The sequence below is a fragment of the Dendrobates tinctorius genome, unplaced genomic scaffold, assembly GCF_039654945.1.
Source record: "Dendrobates tinctorius isolate UK_male_01 unplaced genomic scaffold, ASM3965494v1 ptg000062l, whole genome shotgun sequence".
NCBI classification, from domain to species: domain Eukaryota; kingdom Metazoa; phylum Chordata; class Amphibia; order Anura; family Dendrobatidae; genus Dendrobates; species Dendrobates tinctorius.
In genome coordinates, this window is record NW_027361730.1 from 39,276,327 (window position 1) to 39,296,914 (window position 20,588).

The following is a 20,588-nucleotide window of genomic DNA, read 5'->3' on the forward strand; positions in this document are numbered from 1 at the left end:
CTATCGGTATCCCCTCTCGCCTTCAAGTTCAGCTCAAATTATTCCGCCCAGAAGATGATAGTGAAAATCCACCATCTCCCAAAAGAAGGAGATGCACCACGGAAAGCGGAAACAGAAGGCTTTCTAATTATGAATGTCACAAATGTCATAATGCAATCTGCCTGACACATGCAAAAATGATGTGTAATTCTTGCTCTTCTTTGCTCTGCAAATGTGTTTTTTTCTGGGGAAACTTCAGGATCTAATTCTGAATGAATACGTGTGTAGTATTACTTTTAGGTACCTTAAAATTAAGTTTGTTTCCCTAAATTTTCTTTATAGAGTTATTTGTCAGCGTCAAACTGGGGGCTATTTGGCAGGAGTTTTGAAATGTTTGTATTTCAGAGTTATTACTTTTCTGTTAAGTAAATGGTCTTTTTTTGCACCTGATTATGTGTAGTCTCTTTTATTACATCCCTATGAAGGTCACTGATCACTTTTAGAGCACTGAAATTGCAAAAATTGCAAAAAAGATATTATAGGTATTTTTCTAGCCTGCGCCTGACAGGCACATTATTCCCTAACTCGTTAGTAAAGATATTGTTCCTGACGGAGGGTATTTCCCATTTATTATCTGTATTCTTATTTCTGATGACATTGTCCCAGTCAACCAGATTAAGGGCATCTCTAAGGCCTGTTTCACATTTCCGTTATTTTGACGGGAGGCAAATCCGCCAGAGCGGTTAAAAACGGATCCGCCTCCGTCATGGGCTAAACGGATGCTACAGGATCCGTGTTGTGTACATATCCGCTGGAGGGAAAATTTAAAGGAACCGCAGCCTGGAAAGGAGAGAGAGAATTTTTTTTCTTTGCACGACTGTTCCGGAATGCCATTCAGGGGTTAAAAGCCCTGCTCCAGCGAATTTGCCGGGCATGCGCAATAGAAATTAGCGGACCGTCGCTCGGAAAAAGTCCGTCCCATCCGCCCGGGAGACGATAACATTTTGACGGACCCGCCAAAAAACGGGTGGGACGGGTGACCGTCAGTCAAGATCCGCCGCTAATGTAAGTCTATGGGAGAAAAAACGATTCCCCCCCTTTTTTGGCGGATCCTTTTTTTTTCGCAAATTGGCGGATTTTGACTGACATCAAAAAACGGATGTGTGAAACAGGCCTAAGCTGGTCAAACTTTGCCTTCCTAAAATTCAGTGTTTTTGTGACTCCCAGACATGTCCCCCTAGCGAAAGACAAGTGAAACTGTACAATATTGTGGTCGCTATATCCTAGATGCCCGACAACCTGCAGATTTAATATTCTGTCAGGTCTATTATAGCTACAGTATGGCTCTTGAAAGAAGGGGGGTAAAAAATAAAAAGTCTCCTGTTCTTCTGACTAAACCATGTGATACACTGATAGTTGGTGCCACCCTGGGTTTTGCCTTCTGATGTCTATGTCTTAAGGGCCTGTCACACTAAGCGATATCTCTAGCAATATCGCTATAACGTCACTGGTTTTTGTGACGTTATAGCGATATCGCTATGTCTGATACTTACCTCCGACCGCTCCCCCGCTGGTTATCGCTGATCGCGTGAGAACATCCTGGACTGTTTCTCGTCGTCAGCTTCCTGCTGGGGCTTCCTGCTGTGACGATGAGCGATGCGTGGAGGCGGGCGGGAGGACGTCTGGATCACCTCGTCTGACAGGTAAGTAGCGACCCCCGACCCCTGCGATGTCGCTGGTGAGATCTGCCTGTGTGGCAGCTCACTAGCGACCACTTAGCGATGCACCAGCGATCCTGACCGCGTCATATCGCTGGTACATCACTAAGTGTGACAGTACCTTAAGACTATATTACGTGATGCTTTCAGTTGGGACATCCCACCGTATCTGCCGGTTTTGACTACTGGATGGCTGAATAGTTAATCCAAAATAATAAAATATGTAATACGGAATATCAATTTCCCTGCACCTTCTGCGTGTTAAAGTGAAGTTTCTCCTAGGATATCATAGATGGGGGGTTTCTGCTCTGGGACTCATTGCGGAGATCCTCTTAGTCTAATTTATGTTCTGACTTGTATGTCTTTTGTTTTGCAGACCTGCATAGTTCGTGCATGGGACTTGAAGAAACCATTGCTGTTTTGTCCAGCTATGAACACAGCCATGTGGGATCATCCCATCACTACAGAACAGATTGCGCGTCTTCGCAATTTTGGCTACGTTGAGATTGCATGCATTGAAAAAACCCTTATGTGTGGAGACAAAGGTCAGCTATAGAGCACATCTACCACTACTTCCGTATGTTCCTGGGTAATCAGCTGATCACAATCTTGCAGCGTTACTTTGGGGTTTATACCTGGGATACTTCAGTATGACATGATGTGTCTTATTGCCTTAGTGGACACTAGGGTGACCGGATCTCATATGGGGGGGAAAAAATGTCAGAATCTTGTTCGTCTGGACCCCAGAAAACGATTCTCCTTTCCAGATATTGAGAGAGCCAAAATTTGAGCTCGATCAAACGACGTTAACCCGTGCCGCTCGTCGCTCAAAGTTTTAAAAAATCCAAATTGAGGTATTTTAAGATTTAGGTATTTTGCATAGTCTGTTAGACTATAAAGAATGTGACAACAACATTGCAGAAATAGCCCTGACCAAATTTTCGAACCATTTGTGGTATTTGAATGCAGAGTTGGTGGGATTATCGTTTTTTGATCCCACCATTACAGACAATGAAAAGTTGTTAATGGCTAATAAATTGCTCAGTAGCACAGATGAACCATCAGAGCACGCTAACCTACATGAGTTGATAATTTAACATAGTTATCTAATCTATTCTAGAGCTTTTGTTAAAGTAGTTTTTGAAACGTCAGAATATAATGCTCGGCATTTGCTTACAACTTGCAGGACATATTGCTTTTGTTCTTCATCTTTTGTCAGAAAGTCGTTAAAGTCGGTTACTTCCTACCTCTTTTAATTTTTCTTTCCTAACTTTTGGATTTACAACCCTAGCGTGCTCTGATGGTTCATCTGTGCTACTGAGCAATTTATTAGCCATTAACAACTTTTCATTGTCTGTAATGGTGGGATCAAAAAACGATAATCCCACCAACTCTGCATTCAAATACCACAAATGGTTCGAAAATTTGGTCAGGGCTATTTCTGCAATGTTGTTGTCACATTCTTTATAGTCTAACAGACTATGCAAAATACCTAAATCTTAAAATACCTCAATTTGGATTTTTTAAAACTTTGAGCGACGAGCGGCACGGGTTAACGTCGTTTGATCGAGCTCAAATTTTGGCTATCTCAATATCTGGAAAGGGGAATCGTTTTGTGGGGTCCAGACGGACAAAATTCCGACATCGATTTTTTGCGGTCACCCTAGTGGACACATGTGGATATTTCCAGCAGTTCCAGTTTTTCAAATCCGCAGCATGTCAATTTCTCTTGCAGGTACACCGAGTTTTATATTCAGGTTTTCCCCATAGACTTAGATGCGGAAAATTCGCAATTATAAAAAGCAAACATCTGATTTCAGTGTGTTTCCGCTGCGGAAATGCGCTAAAAACTAATGTAATGTACACATGACTATCAATAAAGTTTAGTTAAGGCCAAATACCTGAAAGTTTAAAAATAAAAATTAGCTTTGCTAAAAACCTGACTAATCAAAAAGGGACAAACCACAGCGATAGAAATTAATGTAAAAAACGCAATGAAAAAAATGCAAGTAACCTAATTGGAGAAGAAATGCTGAAGAAAATCTGCCACTTCAAAACCTCACCAAATACTTTTTGTGTGAACGCAGGTCTGAATCGCTTTCTGTTAAGTAATGTAAAAGGTACTCAGCGACCAACGAGGTAGTTATGCAGATCGCTGATCTGTCTAGAGTCGTTGACGAGATTGGACTGTTTGAAAGCTATCTAGCGATCACGTAACGACGCACCAGCGATCTGTGCCTGGTCGGATCGCTATCGTTATCGCTGGTGCGTCGCTATATGTAAAAGGCCATTTACAGTTCCATTGGCCACTTTTATGTTGATATTTACAGGTTATCAAACCATGCATTTTTGGGCTTCAAAATTAGAAAGTTGTCAGTTATTTGTAAAATATTCAGAATTGAGAGTCCTCAGATCTGATGAAGAGACCTGCGTAGTCTTGAAAGCTTTCAATATGTTACCATCTTTTCAGTTAGCCATTAAAAGGTATCAACCACTGAGGACTCTCAAATCTAAATGTTTTTCTATCTACTGGCTAACACGGTACAAAGATATACATCTTGCCAGTTATTTTTAGTCACTGCTCATAGATTAAAAAAATCTTCATTATGTCCTTCTTATCTTCTGTTTTTATACTTGCTCTTTTTGCTCCCTACAGGACTTGGAGCAATGGCGGAAGTCGGCTCTATCCTTGAGAAGGTGGTGGAGGTTCTGTCCAAAGACCAGCCTCATCAGTGACGTCACAAACCTGGCTTATGTTGTATCGCAGCTTTCTAACAGTAGGAAGGAGTTAATAATGTTAGTAATAGTTTATGCAAAAGTGAAATGATAGCAATGATATAATACTCAAGTAAACACAGGGTGAGTATTGCTTGGAGGCTCTGAGCCAACCTCGAGGCTACAACTGTTTTATAGAGATTTAATGAATAAATAATAAAGACATGTCTGAAGGAGTTATTGTTCATTGTGAAGGAGCTCACACCAACCGAGTAAACAAATATTAAAATCAAGTCATATATTATAAATTTACCATTAAAATAATTTGGCCTCAAACCGGTTATGGCTTTTATAATGCAGATATTCCAAAATCTAAAATGTGTTGCTTCCTGAAGGTTCAAAATGGAGATGCCTCCTGTAAAAGCACTCAGGTATCGCTGCTGAGCATATTATCTACTCAGGAGTTAAAAGTTTTGGATAAAAGTTAACCCTAGCCATTGCAGGGACAGTTTACACCCACTGCTGATGGTGTGGGCACAGCTTCTGTGCCAACATTGGCAATGCATACATGAACTGGAATTGCTGTACATTTTTTGCCTGGATTACAAAATAAAAATATAGAAAAAAAAGGGTAAACACATCTTTAACCCCTTAGCGACCGCCGATACGAATTTTAACGGCGGTATTTAACTGTACTAAAACCACAGCGCCGCTAATTCACGGCGCTGTGGAGAAAGTGAATAGCGCCCCCCAGTGTGGGATTCGCCCTATAACGGCGACCGCAAAAAAAAAAAAAAAAGCCGCAATTGTGCATTAAATTTCTCTTTCCTCTGATGTGATCGCACATCATAGGAGAGAGAACTAGGGTCCCCGATACCCCTCCGGTACCTCTCCGTGGTCTATGGTCCCCTCCCGGTGGTCCTGCGTCTCGCCGGCATCCTCCGGTGGGCGCCACCATCTTGGATCCGGAGAAAATGGCGGGCGCATGCGCAGTGCGCCCGCCGGGAATCTGCAGACTCCGGCTGGCAGATTGCATTCATTCATTTTGATCATGATGGTAAACTATCATCGTGCTCAAAATAAGCAAAATAGTACAGAATCCCCCCATTTATCACCCCCTTAGTTAGGCCAACATACCGAAATAAAGAAAATATTTTTTTTTTTCAGTGTTCCTTTAGGGTTAGCGTTGGGCTAGGGTTAGGGTTGGACTAGGCTTAGGGCTAGGATTAGATTTAGGGTTAGGGCGAACTAGGATTAGGGTTGGGATTAGGGTTAAGGGTGTGTTGGGGTTAGGGTTGGAGCAAGAATTGAGGGGTTTCCACTATTTACCAACTTTGGGGGGTCTAAAAATTGGGTCTAAAAAAATCACTTTTGTGGAAATAAAAAAGACTTTATTTTCACGGCTCTGGGTTTATAAACTTCTGTGAAGCGCTTGGGGGTTCAAAGTGCTCACCACACATCTAGATAAGTTCCTTAGGGGGTCTAATTTCCAAAATGGGGTCACTTGTGGGGGGTTTCCACTGTTTAGGCCCATCAGGGGCTCTGCAAACGCAACATGATGCCCGCAGACCATTCCATCAAAGTCTGCATTCCAAAATGGCACTCCTTCCCTTCCGAGCTCTCCCATGCACCCACACAGTGGTTCCCCCCCACATATGGGGTATCGGCGTACTCAGAACAAATCGCACAACAACTGTGGGGGTATGATTTCTCCTGTTACCCTTGTAAAAATAAAAATTTGGGGGCGAAAAGATCATGTTTGTAGAAAAAATGACTTTTTTATTTTCACACCCGGGCGTTATAAGCTTCTGTGAAGCACTTGAAAGTTCAAAGTGCTCACCACACATCTAGATAAGTTCCTTAATGGGTCTAGTTTCCAAAATGGGGTCACTTGTTGGAGGTTTCCACTGTTTAGGCCCATCAGGGGCTCTGCAAACGCAACATGATGCCCGCAGACCATTCCATCAAAGTCTGCATTCCAAAATGGCACTCCTTCCCTTCCAAGCTCTCCCCTGCGCCCAAACAGTGGTTCCTCCCCACATAAGGGGTATCAGCATACTCAGGACAAATTCGACAATAACTGTGGGGGTATGATTTCTCCTGTTACCCTTGTAAAAATAAAAATTTGGGGGCGAAAAGATCATTTTTGTGGAAAGAAAATGGATTTCTTATTTTCACGTCTCTACGTTATAAACTTCTGTGAAGCACTTGAAGGTTCAAAGTGCTCACCACACATCTAGATAAGTTCCTTAATGGGTCTAGTTTCCAAAATGGGGTCATTTGTTGGAGGTTTCCACTGTTTAGGCACATTATGGGCTCTCCGAATGCAACATGGCATCCGATCTCAATTCCAGCCAATTCTGCGTTGAAAAAGTCAAACGGCGCTCCATCCTTTGCAAGCTCTGCCGTGTGCTGAAAAAGTGGTTTACCCCCACATATGGGGTATCTGCGTATTCAGGAGAAATTGTACAACAAATTTTGTGGTTGATTTTCTCTATTAACACTTGTGAAAATAAAAAAAATTGGTTCTGAACTAAATTTTTTGCAAAAAATAGTTAAATGTTAATTTTTTCCTTCCACATTGCTTTAGTTCCTGTGAAGCACGTAAAGGGTTAATAAACTTCTTGAATGTGGTTTTGAGCACCTTGAGGGGTCTAGTTTTTAGTTTGGTGCCACTTTTGGGTATTTTCTGTCATGTACACCCCACAAAATGACATTAAATATGATGTAGTCCCTAAAACAATGGTTTGTAAATTTTGTTGTATCAAGAAAACACATGGGGCACCACTGACAAGGGATCAATACCCGACCCATACAAATGTGTAACAATTTAAAGAAAGAAAAAAAAGGAAGGAATGGGCCAAAAAAGGGGATCACCTAAGGCAGAATTTTAGTACCAAAAATATAACAATCTTTGAGAAACAAAAGACAAGCACATAATCAGTTAAAAACATTAAAATTCGTCACACATGTGACATACAAAAATCATTAGGTTCAAGATAGAACCAAAAGCTCATAGCTGTAACACTCCACCACAAATAATTATGACCTAAAGAAAAAAACCTTTTAGCAATATAATTGGCATAACATAGTGTGGATACCTTGCAGATTATGTTAATAATAAAACCCAATGCATATTATATACACAAACTGAGTGCAATAACTCTAGGGTTAGAGTTTACTAGAGGCAAATACAGCATTTCTCATATGCAAATAGCACAAGAGTATTTATAGTATATAACCAAAATGATTTGCTCCCATAAAAATACCTTGGTCCTTAACATGGTTTAACAAGTTAATGTGGGAGTTGCAACCACATGTATATAATTGCCCCTGTATGTTGCACCCTAACAAGCTTAAATAGCCCTGCAGGAATAAGCAGCATGACTGAAAAAATTATTGCACCATATCCAGTGGGTCACTGCTGTCTCAGGCTTCACTCCACAGTATTGAGGGCCATTTGGCATAGATTACCTAGAGATATATGCTATTCTTTCTATTGGTGGATATTGTAGCTTTTACCATTGGATCTTGCGTGCCTAAGGATTGAGGTATTGAAAAGGTGGATATTGTTTGGTGGATGATAAGTGGTATTTCTCCCTTAGATCTCACACTGCCTACATATAGGCTACTTATAAGGCTGTGTGCCCACGTAGCGATTTTTAAGCGTTTTTGCCGCTATTTTCGGCACGAAAACGCAGCGAAAATGTTTAAAAATCGTGTACAGAACGTCCCCCATGGCATTCCGCACATGCTGTGCTAATGCTGTGCTTTTTTCCGCGGCGGAATCGCATCGCGGAAAAAATCGCAGCATGCTCATTCTTTTGTGCGGCATCGCAAAGAATTGCCGCGATTCCGCACCCATAGGAATGCATGAGAATCGCTTACTTCCCGCATGTGGCTATGCCCACCATGCGGGAAGTTAAGCGTCTCATGTGCGGTTGGTACCCACGGTGTGGAGGAGAGGAGACTGTCCTCCAGGCCCTGGGTACCATACCCCTGTAAAAAAAAAAAAAGAATAAAAAATAAAAAAATCGGGGTATATTTACCTTCCGGCGTCCCGCGCTGCATTCCCGGCCTAAGCGTTCCCAGTAATGCCTTGCGGCATGGTCCAGTGATGACGTGGTCTCGCGAGATCGCTATAGCAACGCGAGACTACGTCATCACAGGTCTCGCAAGGCATTACTGGGAACGCTTAGGCCGGGAATGCAGCGCGGGACGCTGGAAGGTAAATATACACCGATTTTTTTAAGCATTTTAACATCCTATCTTTTACTATTGATGCCGCATATGCGGCCTCAATAGTAAAAACCTGGTCACACTTGTCAAACACAATGTTTGACGAGTGTGACCAACCTGTCAATCACTTTCCAAGCGATGCTTCAAATCGCTTAGAAAGTGCTTGAATATCGCACACGAAAATCGCAGCAAAATCGCGGTGAAATCGCGCGGGAAAAAACGCGCGATTTCTGGGAAGCAGTCCGGTTTTTGGTGTGCGTTTTAACACGCACCGTGGGCACATAGCCTAAAGGTAATTTAAGGATATGGTGTAATAATTTTTTCAGTCATGCTGCTTATTCCTGCAGGGCTATTTAAGCTTGTTAGGGTGCAACATACAGGGGCAATTATATACATGTGGTTGCAATTCCCACATTAACTTGCTAAACCATGTTAAGGACCAAGGTATTTTTATGGGAGCAAATCATTTTGGTCAGCGTCGGACTGGAACACCTTGGGCCCACCAGAGAAAATCATTCTTGGGGCCCACTATGTAGCTACATAGAAAGAAATACAAGACCACCAATTGTGCGGTAAAACGCGCTAATATCAGGGTATAATATAAGGCAGTACAGGTCTTAGTTATGTAGCAGGAGTTGGGGTAGCCTCCCTAATAGAATATAAAGCAGCCCCCTCATAGAATATAATGCAGCCATCTCATAGAATATAATGTAGCCCCCTCATAGGGTATAATGCTGCCCCCTCATAGGGTATAATGCTGCCCCCCTCATAGGGTATAACGCTGCCTCCTCATAGGGTATAATGCACCCCCTCATAGGGTATAATGCTGCCCCCTCATAGGGTATAATGCTTCCCCCACTCATAGGGTATAATGCACCCCCTCATAGGGTATAATGCTGCCCCCTCATAGGGTATAATGCACCCCATCATAGGGTATAATGCTTCCCCCACTCATAGGGTATAATGCACCCCCTCATAGGGTATAATGCTGCCCCCTCATAGGGTATAATGCACCCCCTCATAGGGTATAATGCTTCCCCCACTCATAGGGTATAATGCACCCCCTCATAGGGTATAATGCACCCCCTCATAGGGTATAGCGCACCCCCACATAGGGTATAATGGTGCCCCCTCATAGGGTATAATGCTGCCCCCTCATAGGGAATAATGTACCTCCTCATAGAATATAATGCTGCCCCTTCATAGGGTATAACACTAGATAAATAGATAGATAGAAGATAGATAATGGATAAATAGATAGATATAGAGATAGATATATAGAAATAGATAGCTATAAATAGATACAGATAGATAGAGATAGATATAGATAGATAGATAGATAGGGGATAAATAGATAGATCGATGGATAGATGGATAGATAGATATGAAGATAATAGATAGAGATATATATATAGCTATAGATAGATATAGAGATAGATGGATAGATAGATAAAGGATAAATAGATCTATGGATAGATAGATGGATAGATAGATATAAAGATAATATACATATAGATATAGATAGCTATAGATAGATAGATATAGATAGTCTGTCTCTATACCTATCTCTGTATCTATTCTCTGTATCTATCTATATCTATCTCTATATCTAACGATCTATCTCTATATCTAAGATAGAGACAGATATAGAAATAGATAGAGATAGATAGATATACAGATAGAAATAGATAGATAGATATAGAGAGAGATATAGAGAGAGATATAGATAGCTAGAGATAGAAATAGATAGAGATAGATAGATATAGAGATAGATAGATATAGCTATAGAGATAGATAGATAGATAGCTATAGAGATTAATAGATATAGGGATAGAGATAGATAGATATATAGAGAGATATAGATAGATATAGAGATAGATAGACAGATATAGAGATAGATAGATATAGAGATAGATAGATAGAGATAGATAGAGAGATTGCTATAGGGATAGATATAGAGATAGATAGATATAGAGATAGACAGACAGACAGATAGATAGATAGATATAGAGAGATATAGATAGCTAGAGATAGAAATAGATAGAGATATATAGATATAGAGATAGATAGACAGATATAGAGATAGATAGATATAGAGATAGATATAGAGATAGACAGATAGATAGAGAGATAGATATAGAGATTAATAGATATACAGATAGAGATAGATAGATAGATATAGAGAGATATACAGATAGAGATAGATAGATATAGAGATAGAGATAGATAGAGATAGATAGAGAGATTGCTATAGGGATAGATATAGAGATAGATAGATATAGAGATAGACAGACAGACAGATAGATATAGAGAGAGATATAGATAGATATAGAGATAGATATAGATAGATATACAGATAGAGATAGATATAGAGAGAGATATAGATAGATAGAGATAGATAGATAGATATAGAGATAGATAGACAGATATAGAGATAGATATAGAGATAGATAGATAGAGAGATTGCTATAGGGATAGATATAGAGATAGATAGATATAGACAGACAGATAGATAGATAGATAGATATAGATATACAGATAGAGATAGATAGATAGATATAGATATACAGATAGAGATAGATAGATATAGAGAGAGATATAGATAGATATAGAGATAGATATAGAGATAGACAGATATAGAGATAGACAGATATAGAGATAGACAGATATAGAGATAGACAGATATAGAGATAGACAGATATAGAGATAGACAGATATAGAGATAGACAGATATAGAGATAGACAGATATAGAGATAGATAGAGAGAGAGAGATATAGAGATAGACAGATATAGAGATAGATAGATATAGATAGATAGCTAGAGAGATAGATAGATAAATAGAGATAGATAGATATAGAGATAGATATACAGATAGAAATAGATAGATAGATATAGAGAGAGATATAGCTAGATATAGATAGAGATAGAGATAGATAGATATAGAGATAGAGAGATATAGAGATAGATATAGAGATACTGTAGCTATAGAGATAGATAGACAGATATAGAGAGACAGATATAGAGAGACAGATATAGAGATAGATATACAGATAGAAATAGATATAGAGAGAGATATAGAGATAGAGAGACAGATATAGAGATAGATAGATAGATATAGATAGACAGATATAGAGATAGATAGATATAGATAGACAGATATAGAGATAGATAGATAGATATACAGATAGAAATAGACAGATAGAGAGACAGACAGATAGAGAGACAGACAGATATAGAGACAGACAGATATAGAGACAGACAGATATAGAGACAGACAGATATAGAGACAGACAGATAGACATATAGAGACAGACAGACATATAGAGATAGATAGACAGATAGATAGATAGATAAAAAAAAAATCACAATACTCACCTCTCCTCCTAACTCCCATGCTTATGCCGGCTTCAGACTCAGGAGCTGCCCCATCTGCCAGACACACAGCGGGTGCACGATGGTGACGTCATCGCGCACCGGCTGTGAGTCAGGAGCAGAGGGGACTGATGGGAGAGAGGGGCCGGCTGCCTAGGCTGGGGGCGGGGCCCCGGGGAGTGGAGACCGAGAGTGAAATGATATTCACTGCTTCGCAGTGAATATTCATTTCTCTTTAGTAGCGGGGACAGGGGCTCTTGCCTCCTGACACCCGCTGCTGCTCCGCTGGCACGGGCCCCCATAACAGCTGTGTGGCACTGGCTGGAAGCCCCTGGAGCAGTGGGGGCCCAAGGCAACTGCTGGCCCTGTATGCCGCCAGGGCCCACCAGATGCCAGGGCCCACCGGAGAATCCTCCGGCTCCCCGGTGCGCCAGTCCGACGCTGATTTTGGTTATATACTATAAATACTCTTGTGCTATTTGCATATGAGAAATGCTGTATTTGCCTCTAGTAAAATCTAACCCTAGAGTTATTGCACTCAGTTTGTGTATATAATATGTATTAGGTTTTATTATTAACATAACCTGCAAGGTGTCCACACTATGGTATGCCATTTACGAGTATATTGCTAAAAGGTTTTTTTTCTTTAGGTCATAATTATTTGTGGTGGAGTGTTACAGCTATGAGCTTTTGGGTCTATCTTGAACCTAATGATTTTTGTATGTCACATGTGTGACAAATTTTAATGTTTTTAACTGATTATGTGCTTGTCTTTTGTGTCTCAATAAAGATTGTGTTACACCCACAGGGCGTGAAGATGTATAGTGAGACCACTGATGGTGCAGTGGTAGCTGTATACCCGATACACAAGAGACAGGAGAAGAGCATCAAATAAACTAAAGATGTTTATTAAATAAAGCAAACAAATGGACAAGGTGCCTGAGGGAAGAACCCTCTGGACCACGACACAGAACCACGTAGTGGAGCACCGGGCAAGGTGTACCCCTATACAGGGGCTCCCCCATCACAACACCAGATGACCTTAATGCCGCGATGGCCGGACCAGAGGGACGACCCTTACAGACCGTATAGAGGAGGTGGTGAGAGTCCTGGAAGGTCTGAGTAATCACAGAAAGGCTGATCTAGCCTGCGATGGTCACTGGATGATTTCAAGAGGAAAGCCTTGGTCAGTCTGGGATAGGAACCGGAGTGTCCAGAGGGATCCAGGAGCGGGAACTGCCAGCAGAGGATTCTGAGGAGACAGAGATATTAGAATATTGCAATAGCCTTTAGAACGCAAAGCAGAGTGTGGCCTGAGTGGGAGGCAGCGATCCCACAGAATGAACACATTGTTCAGGCACCTCCCTCTTGAGGGAGGATGCCTTTTATGCACAGAGCATCACAGCACAGACAGCCCTAATAGACAACAGGTGCCCTGCTGTTTTAAGTATGTGCAGGAAGCGGGGCGTGTCTCCTAAGAGCATTACCAGGAGACCTGCCAAGAGGATGCAAGTTCTTAGCAGAGAAAGGAGCCGCTGATTGTCTGGAGCCAGTAGTAGCAGTGGAGCTGCGAGATAGGCACCGGTCTCCCTGCGCAGCAGAGACCGTGCCTGCGGCTGAGGGCATGACAGATTGTTATATTTTTGGTACTAAAATTCTGCCTTAGGTGTTCCCGTAAATTTTGTTGTAAAAATGAGAAATCGCTGGTCAACTTTTAACCCTTATAACTTCCTAACAAAAAAAAAATTTGCTTCCAAAATTGTGGTGATGTAAAGTAGACATGTGGGAAGTGTTATTTATTAAGAAATTTGTGTGACACATCTGTCTGATTTAAGGGCATAAAAATGTAAAGTTTCAAAATTGCAACATTTTCAAAATTTTCGCCATATTTCCATTTTTTTCATAAACACAAGACTTATCGAAGAAATTTTACCACTAACATGAAGTACAATATGTCACGAAAAAACATTCTCAGAATCAGCGGGATCCATTAAAGCGTTCCAGAGTTATTACCTCATAAAGGGACAGTGGTCAGAATTGTAAAAATTGGCCTGGTAATTAAGCTGCAAACTGGCTCTGTCGCTAAGGGGTTAATAATCAATGCACATGTGCGAAAATATGCTGTGTGACCTATATGCAAACATACATATATATAGATATATATACATACACACACTATGTGGTGACGCACTGCAGTTAATGAATACATGAGATATTGCTTTAGATGTTAAAAACGTAAGGTACTTGGGGCCCGATACATCAAGACCAGCATTGTTTATGTTGGATTTGATGCGAGGTCCCTGCTGGAAACCGATGAGTGGCTTACACTGCTGTGTGCGCCTTGCCACAAAATCCTACTCCAGTCCCTGCAGGAGTAATATTTGTGGCATAGCGAACGCCGCTGCTCGTCATGAATTTGAAGAACCTCGTTCACACTCCATCCCGCCCCAGTTCCTTCCATCTTGCCCATAATTTTTTTTTCCCCCAGACTTATTGTTTTTTATTTATACTTGCAAAAGAAATGTGAAATAAAAGGTGATCAATAAGTTGCAGGTAACCAAAAATAGTACCAGTGAAAACTATAGTTTTGCAAAAGACAGGTCCTAAAGCAACTCTGGCTACAGAAAAATAAAAAAGCCATGGTTCTAAGAATCTGGCAAAGTGATTTTTTTTTCTGTGTAATAAAAAAAAAGAAAAGTGAAATATAAAAAAAAATACGTAAGCTTGATTTCATCATAATTGTATTGATCCACTGAATATAGATTATATGTCACATAGCATGGTGTTTAAAATAAAAATGCATGTTTGTATACAAAATTCAGATTTTTTTTTTTTCTTCATCGTTTCTCCCAATAAGTGTAACAAAAAATCATCACAAAGTATTAAATACCCTAATAATAATAACTAGTGATGAGCGATTATACTGGTTTCTCGGGTTTTGCCAAGCATGTCCTCCGAGTATTTTTGCGTGCTCAGAGATTTAGTTTTCGTTGCCTAAGCTGCATGATTTGCGACTGCTGGACAGGCTGAATACATGTGAGGGATGCCTGTTTGTTATTGAATCTCCACATGTATTCAGGCTGGCCAGCAGCCGCAAATCATGTAGCTTAGGCCTCTTTCACACTTCAGTTTTTTACAATCAGTCACAATCCGCCAGGTTTTGAAAAAAACGGATCCTCAATTTTTTTTTGAGGATCCGTTTTTTTCCCCATTGACTTGCATTAATGGCGGATTGTGATGGATTGCTGTCCGTTGCATCCGTTTTTTTTGAGGATCCGCCAAAAGTTGCTGTCCGTCACCATCCTCAAAGATTTCAAAACGGAGCTTGTAACGTTTTTTTCTCTGGCGGATCCTCCAGACACTCATTTAGCCCGAAATTCTTTCTGGGTGCCGGACAAAAAAAAAATTCTCTCTCTCTCTCCCCCCCCCCCCCCCGGCCAGCGTTTCCTTTAAATTTCCTCATTTTCAGGATCCGTCTGAAAACGGATCCTGTGCCATCAGTTCACCTCAGTTAAGAACGGATCCGCTTGTCTGACTTTTTGGCGGATTTGAACTGATGCAAAAAACTGAAGTGTGAAAGAGGCCTAAGGCGACGAATACTAAATCTCCGAGCATGCCAAAATAATTGGAGGACACCTGAGCATGCTCGGGTAAACCCGAGCAACGAGTATACTCGCTCATCACTAATAATAATTTTATATAGCGCCAACATATTCCACAGCGCTTTACAATTAAGTTGGACATGTACAAACAATAAAGACATTACCGAGTAACACATCGTTCATCAGTTACAGGAGGAGTGAGGGTCCTGCTCGCAAACCTTACAATTTATAAGGATATAGGGGGAAGCAATAGGTAGAACATGCTTGTTATGTACGATACAGCCATAAACCGGTCCAGCATGAACAGGTCATCAGCTAATATCTGACTAAGTACAGTCACCAAGTGTGTATGGAGGATGTGGAGACATATGAGTTGCAGGGCCTAGATTCTGAGGAAAATGTAAAACAAAGAAGAGTTAGATTAGTGAAGTGAGGTGATAGGCTTGTCTAAAGAGATGTGTTTTTAAAGCACGCTTAAAAATGTGGGGGCTAGGTATTAATTGAGTCGTCTAGGGTATTGCATTCCAGAAAACTGGCACAGCACGAGAGAAGTCTTGGAGTCAAAAGTTGGAGGTTCAAATTATGGAGGATGTTAGCCTTAGATCAGTTGCAGAACAGAGGACACGGGTAGGGTGACAGACAGAGAGATGAGGGAGGAGAGTTTTGTGGGTGATAGAGAGAAGTTTTTATTGCAGTCTTTAACCAGTGTAAAGACTAGAACAAGGTGGAGGCATCTGTGAAGCGGCTAGACAGAAATACAAACCTGGCTGCTGCATTCAATACTGATTGGAGAGGAGAATGTTTGGTAAGAGAGACCGATCAGTAGAGAGTTGCAGTAGTTTAGATGAGGATAAATAAGAGTGACAGCAACAGTTTTTAAGTTGAGAAAAGGTCAGATTCTGGTGATGTTTTTAAGGTGCAGGAGACATGAGCGAGAGAGTGATTAGATATAGGGAATAAAGAAAATTTCTATATCAAATACCTTACTTACAATAGTACAAATTAAAACTACATCTTGCCATAGAAAAAATAGCAATGGGTTTGACCAGCAGTCTAATGTGTTTGGGAACCCTGGCCAAATTATTGTCATGGGGGAGATGTCGATCAAACATGTTCGATTTCGGAATGCTGATCACATTGCTCTCCCAGAGATCAGCTGCTGGCAGAAATGTCTGTCGTCAGCCTTCTTATAAAGAACACAGGAACACTCAGAAATGTTAGTGCTCCTGTGCATGGTAGAGATTAGAGATGAAGTGAAGTATTAGGGAAACCTTGGACAGAATGTTTACCTTTAGTTTTCTTTTCCATCAGGTATACGCCCAACAGGAAAACAAAACTCTCCCCATTTGAGGTTTTGTTTGGGTCAGCACCTAGGTTAGGTTTGTACTTCCCTCAGACATTGCAGCTACAATGCGATAACCTCACTGGCTATGTCCAGGGCCTCCAGAAGAGGCTCTCACTTGTGCATAAACAAGTTTTTGATTCTACTCCAGACCCAGAGAGTCAAGAAGTAACTCATTCTCTACAGCCTGGAGACTGGGTGGTGGTCAAAAGACACACAAGGAAGCCACTGGAGCCCAGATTTGACGGTCTTTTTCAAGTACTCCTCACCACAGCCACATCAGTGAAGCTCGAGGGAAAACCAACTTGGATCCATGCCATCCATTGCAAGATCCTGGAACGCAAAAGTGATGATCCTGCTCCTGATGATACTGATGGCCCTACTCCAAAAGGGGCAAATGACTCCGACAAACCAAAATGATATAGTATTCCTGAGATAGCAGATTATTTTAAACTTGATTTTAAGAAAAATATGAACTGGATAAATTACATTTACTATAATCAACAGAGATTCATAAAATATACTAGGGATACAATAAGAGAAACAGTGTGTCAGCTAGGCCCAATTTCCTCTGATACCATGGAAAAAAAAGAAGGTTGCTACACAACTAGCATCAGAACACCCCTCCAAAGACTGATAAAAGCATACACAGTTAAAGATCTCACCATGACAGCATACTGTAGTTGAGAATAAGATATGATCTCCTCACCATATGGGGAATTCTGCAGAAGAAAATGGTTAGGAAGTCCGACACTGGCATTAGACCTTTGAATGTACCCATAGGGTGAGGGTAGAATCATATCTCTTCTCAAAAGGGGGAACTAATACGGTATTCAGAGACCCTCTAAGATACACACGGAGACCCCTAAAAGATATTTCCTATAAGCTATGACTCATAGCTAAAATCATATTAAAACAGTATTTGCTGATTCAAGATATTTGCTCATAATAGACTTTGAACATATTGGATGGGTTGTACATCTCCCTGGGTCAATACGACCTATTGCAGATTTCAAACTGATAAGCACCATGTCAGCACTTCGCACCATATTGATTGAGGTGTCTAATGGCAGGTAGCATGTAATCAATCAGATACTAAGCTTAGTAACAATAGAAGCTAATAGCCATGATTAGACTTTGGAATGTGCACCTATTCTCTTATCTACCTCTAAGATGGAAAGTCACCTGATGATAAAATATACTTATCTATGTAATGACCAGCTTAGTGCATTTTAGATATTTCACTATGATCAATAATTCTGATATGCATAGAGATGATGTAATGTGTACGCCTATTCGGCAGTGAATATAAGCCAAACCAGTTTCAATTAAACTTCAGATGTTTTTCACCTAGAGATACCTCTCCTGTGTTCATCTCATCTCATTCTGCTCCAATCGAAGAGTACCTGATTTGACTACAATCCAATATACGGGGCCTTTCTTGAAGACCACCCAAAACCTGAACCTGATAGCTGTAGGGTTGAATGATCGGCTGAAGCATTGCTTGGCTGACAGCCAGCTTATGTGTATGGTCGACTTTAGTCTTGATCTAAAACCCTGGCGCTGTGTTGCCAGCTGATTACTACAGATCTGAGCCGGAAAGAGATCAAGCACTTTTAATTATACCTTTTTAACCCCTTTACCCCCAAGGGTGGTTTGCACGTTCATGACCGGGCCAATTTTTACAATTCTGACCACTGTCCTTTTATGAGGTAATAACTCTGGAAAGCTTCCATGGATCCCGGTGATTCTGACATTGTTTTTCTCATGACATATTGTACTTCATGTTAGTGGAAAAATTTCATTCATATAACTTGTGTTTATTTGTGAAAAAAATGGAAATGTGGTGAAAATTTTGAAAATTTCGCAGTTTTCCAACTTTGAATTTTTATGCCCTTAAATCACAGATATGGCACACAAAAAAACTTAATAAGTTAGATTTCCCACATGTTTACTTTACATCAGCACAATTTTGGAACCAAAACTTTTTTTTGTTATGAAGTTATAAGGGGTAAAAGTTGACCAGCTATTTCTCATTTTTACAACCCCATTTTTTTTAGGGACCACATCACATTTGAAGTCACTTTGAGGGGTCTATATGATAGAAAATACCCAAAAGTGATACCACTCTACTGAACCCCTGACGGTACTCAAAACAACATTCAAGAAATTCATTAACCCTTCAGGTGCTTCACAGGAATTTTTTGAATGTTTAAAAAAAAATGAACATTTAACTTTTTTTCACAAAAATTACTTCAGGTCCAATTTTTTTTTATTTTTACCAAGGGTAACAGGAGAAATTAGATTGCAAAAGTTATTGTGCAATTTTTCCTGAGTACGCTGATACCTGATATGTGGGGGGAACCACTGTTTCGGCGCATGGCAGAGCTCGAAAGGGAAGAAGTGCCGTTTGACTTTTTCAACGCAAAATTGGCTGGAATTGAGATTGGATGCCATGTTGCATTTGGAGAGCCCCTGATGTGCCTAAACAGTGGAAACCCCCCACAAGTGACCCCATTTTGGAAACTAGACCCTCCAAAGAACTTATCTAGATATGTGATGAGAACTTTGAACCCGGCTTCACAGAAGATTATAACGTACAGCCGTACAATTAAAAAATCATATTTTTTCCACAAAAATGATCTTTTCACCCCCAATTTTTATTTTCCCAAGGGAAACAGGACCCCAAAAATAATTGTGCAATTTGTCCTGAGTGTGCCGATACCCCATATGTGGGGGGACCCACTGTTTGGGTGTATGACAGAGCACGGAAGGGAATGAGCGCCGTTTGACTTTTTCAACGCAGAATTGGCTTAACGCCATATCACATTTGGAGAGCCCCTGATGTGCCTAAACAGTGGAAACCCCACACAAATGACACCATTTTGGAAACTATACCCCCCAAGGAAGTTATCTAGATGTGTGGTGAGAAGTTTGAACCCCCATGGGCTTCACATAAGTTTATAACGTACAGCTGTAAAATTAAAAAAATCATTTTTTCCACAAAAATGATCTTTTCACCCCCAAATGTTATTTCCCCAAGAGAAACAGGACCACAAAAGTTATTGTGCAATTTGTCCTGTGTACGCTGATACCTCATATGTGGGGGTAAACCACTGTTTGGGCGCATGGAAGGGAAGGAGCACCGTTTGACGCAAAATTGACTGGAATTAAGATCAGGCGCCATGTCGCGTTTGGAGAGCCCCTGATGTGCCTGAACAGTGGAAACCCCCCACAATTGACCCCATTTTGGAAACTAGATCTAGATGTGTGGTGAGCATTTTGAATCCCCAAGTGCTTCACAGAAGTTTATAACGCCCGGGTATGAAAATAAAAAAATCATATTTTTTCTACAAACATGATCTTTTAGTCCCCATTTTTTTATTTTCCCAAGGCTAACAGGAAAAATTGGACCCCAAAGTTGTCCAATTTGTCCTGAGTATGCTGATACCCCATATGTGGGAGAAAACTACTGTATGGGCACACGTCGGGGCTCGGAAGGGAAGTTGTTGTGAGCTCATTTTCTGGTCTGCATCTGGTTTCTGGTGAGGGAGCTGGTTGTGCTGACAGAGGAGTTGTGAGTTCTCTTTCTGGGCTCCCTCTGGTCATGGCAGGAGGTA

General features: G+C 40.8%; 1 protein-coding gene across 3 annotated transcripts in view; it reads left to right on the forward strand.

The window, feature by feature from the left end:
* The window catches only part of PPCDC (phosphopantothenoylcysteine decarboxylase), a 91,781-nt gene extending 87,133 nt beyond the window's left edge, over positions 1 to 4,648 (forward strand). For all 3 annotated transcript variants that reach the window (XM_073579576.1, XM_073579575.1, XM_073579577.1), the window contains 2 exons: positions 2,074 to 2,242; positions 4,354 to 4,648. In XM_073579576.1, coding sequence (XP_073435677.1) covers positions 2,074 to 2,242; positions 4,354 to 4,433 — 249 coding nt within the window. In that variant the 3' untranslated portion in view covers positions 4,434 to 4,648. The remainder of the gene's footprint in view (positions 1 to 2,073; positions 2,243 to 4,353) is intronic.
* The last annotated feature ends 15,940 nt before the right edge of the window (positions 4,649 to 20,588 follow it).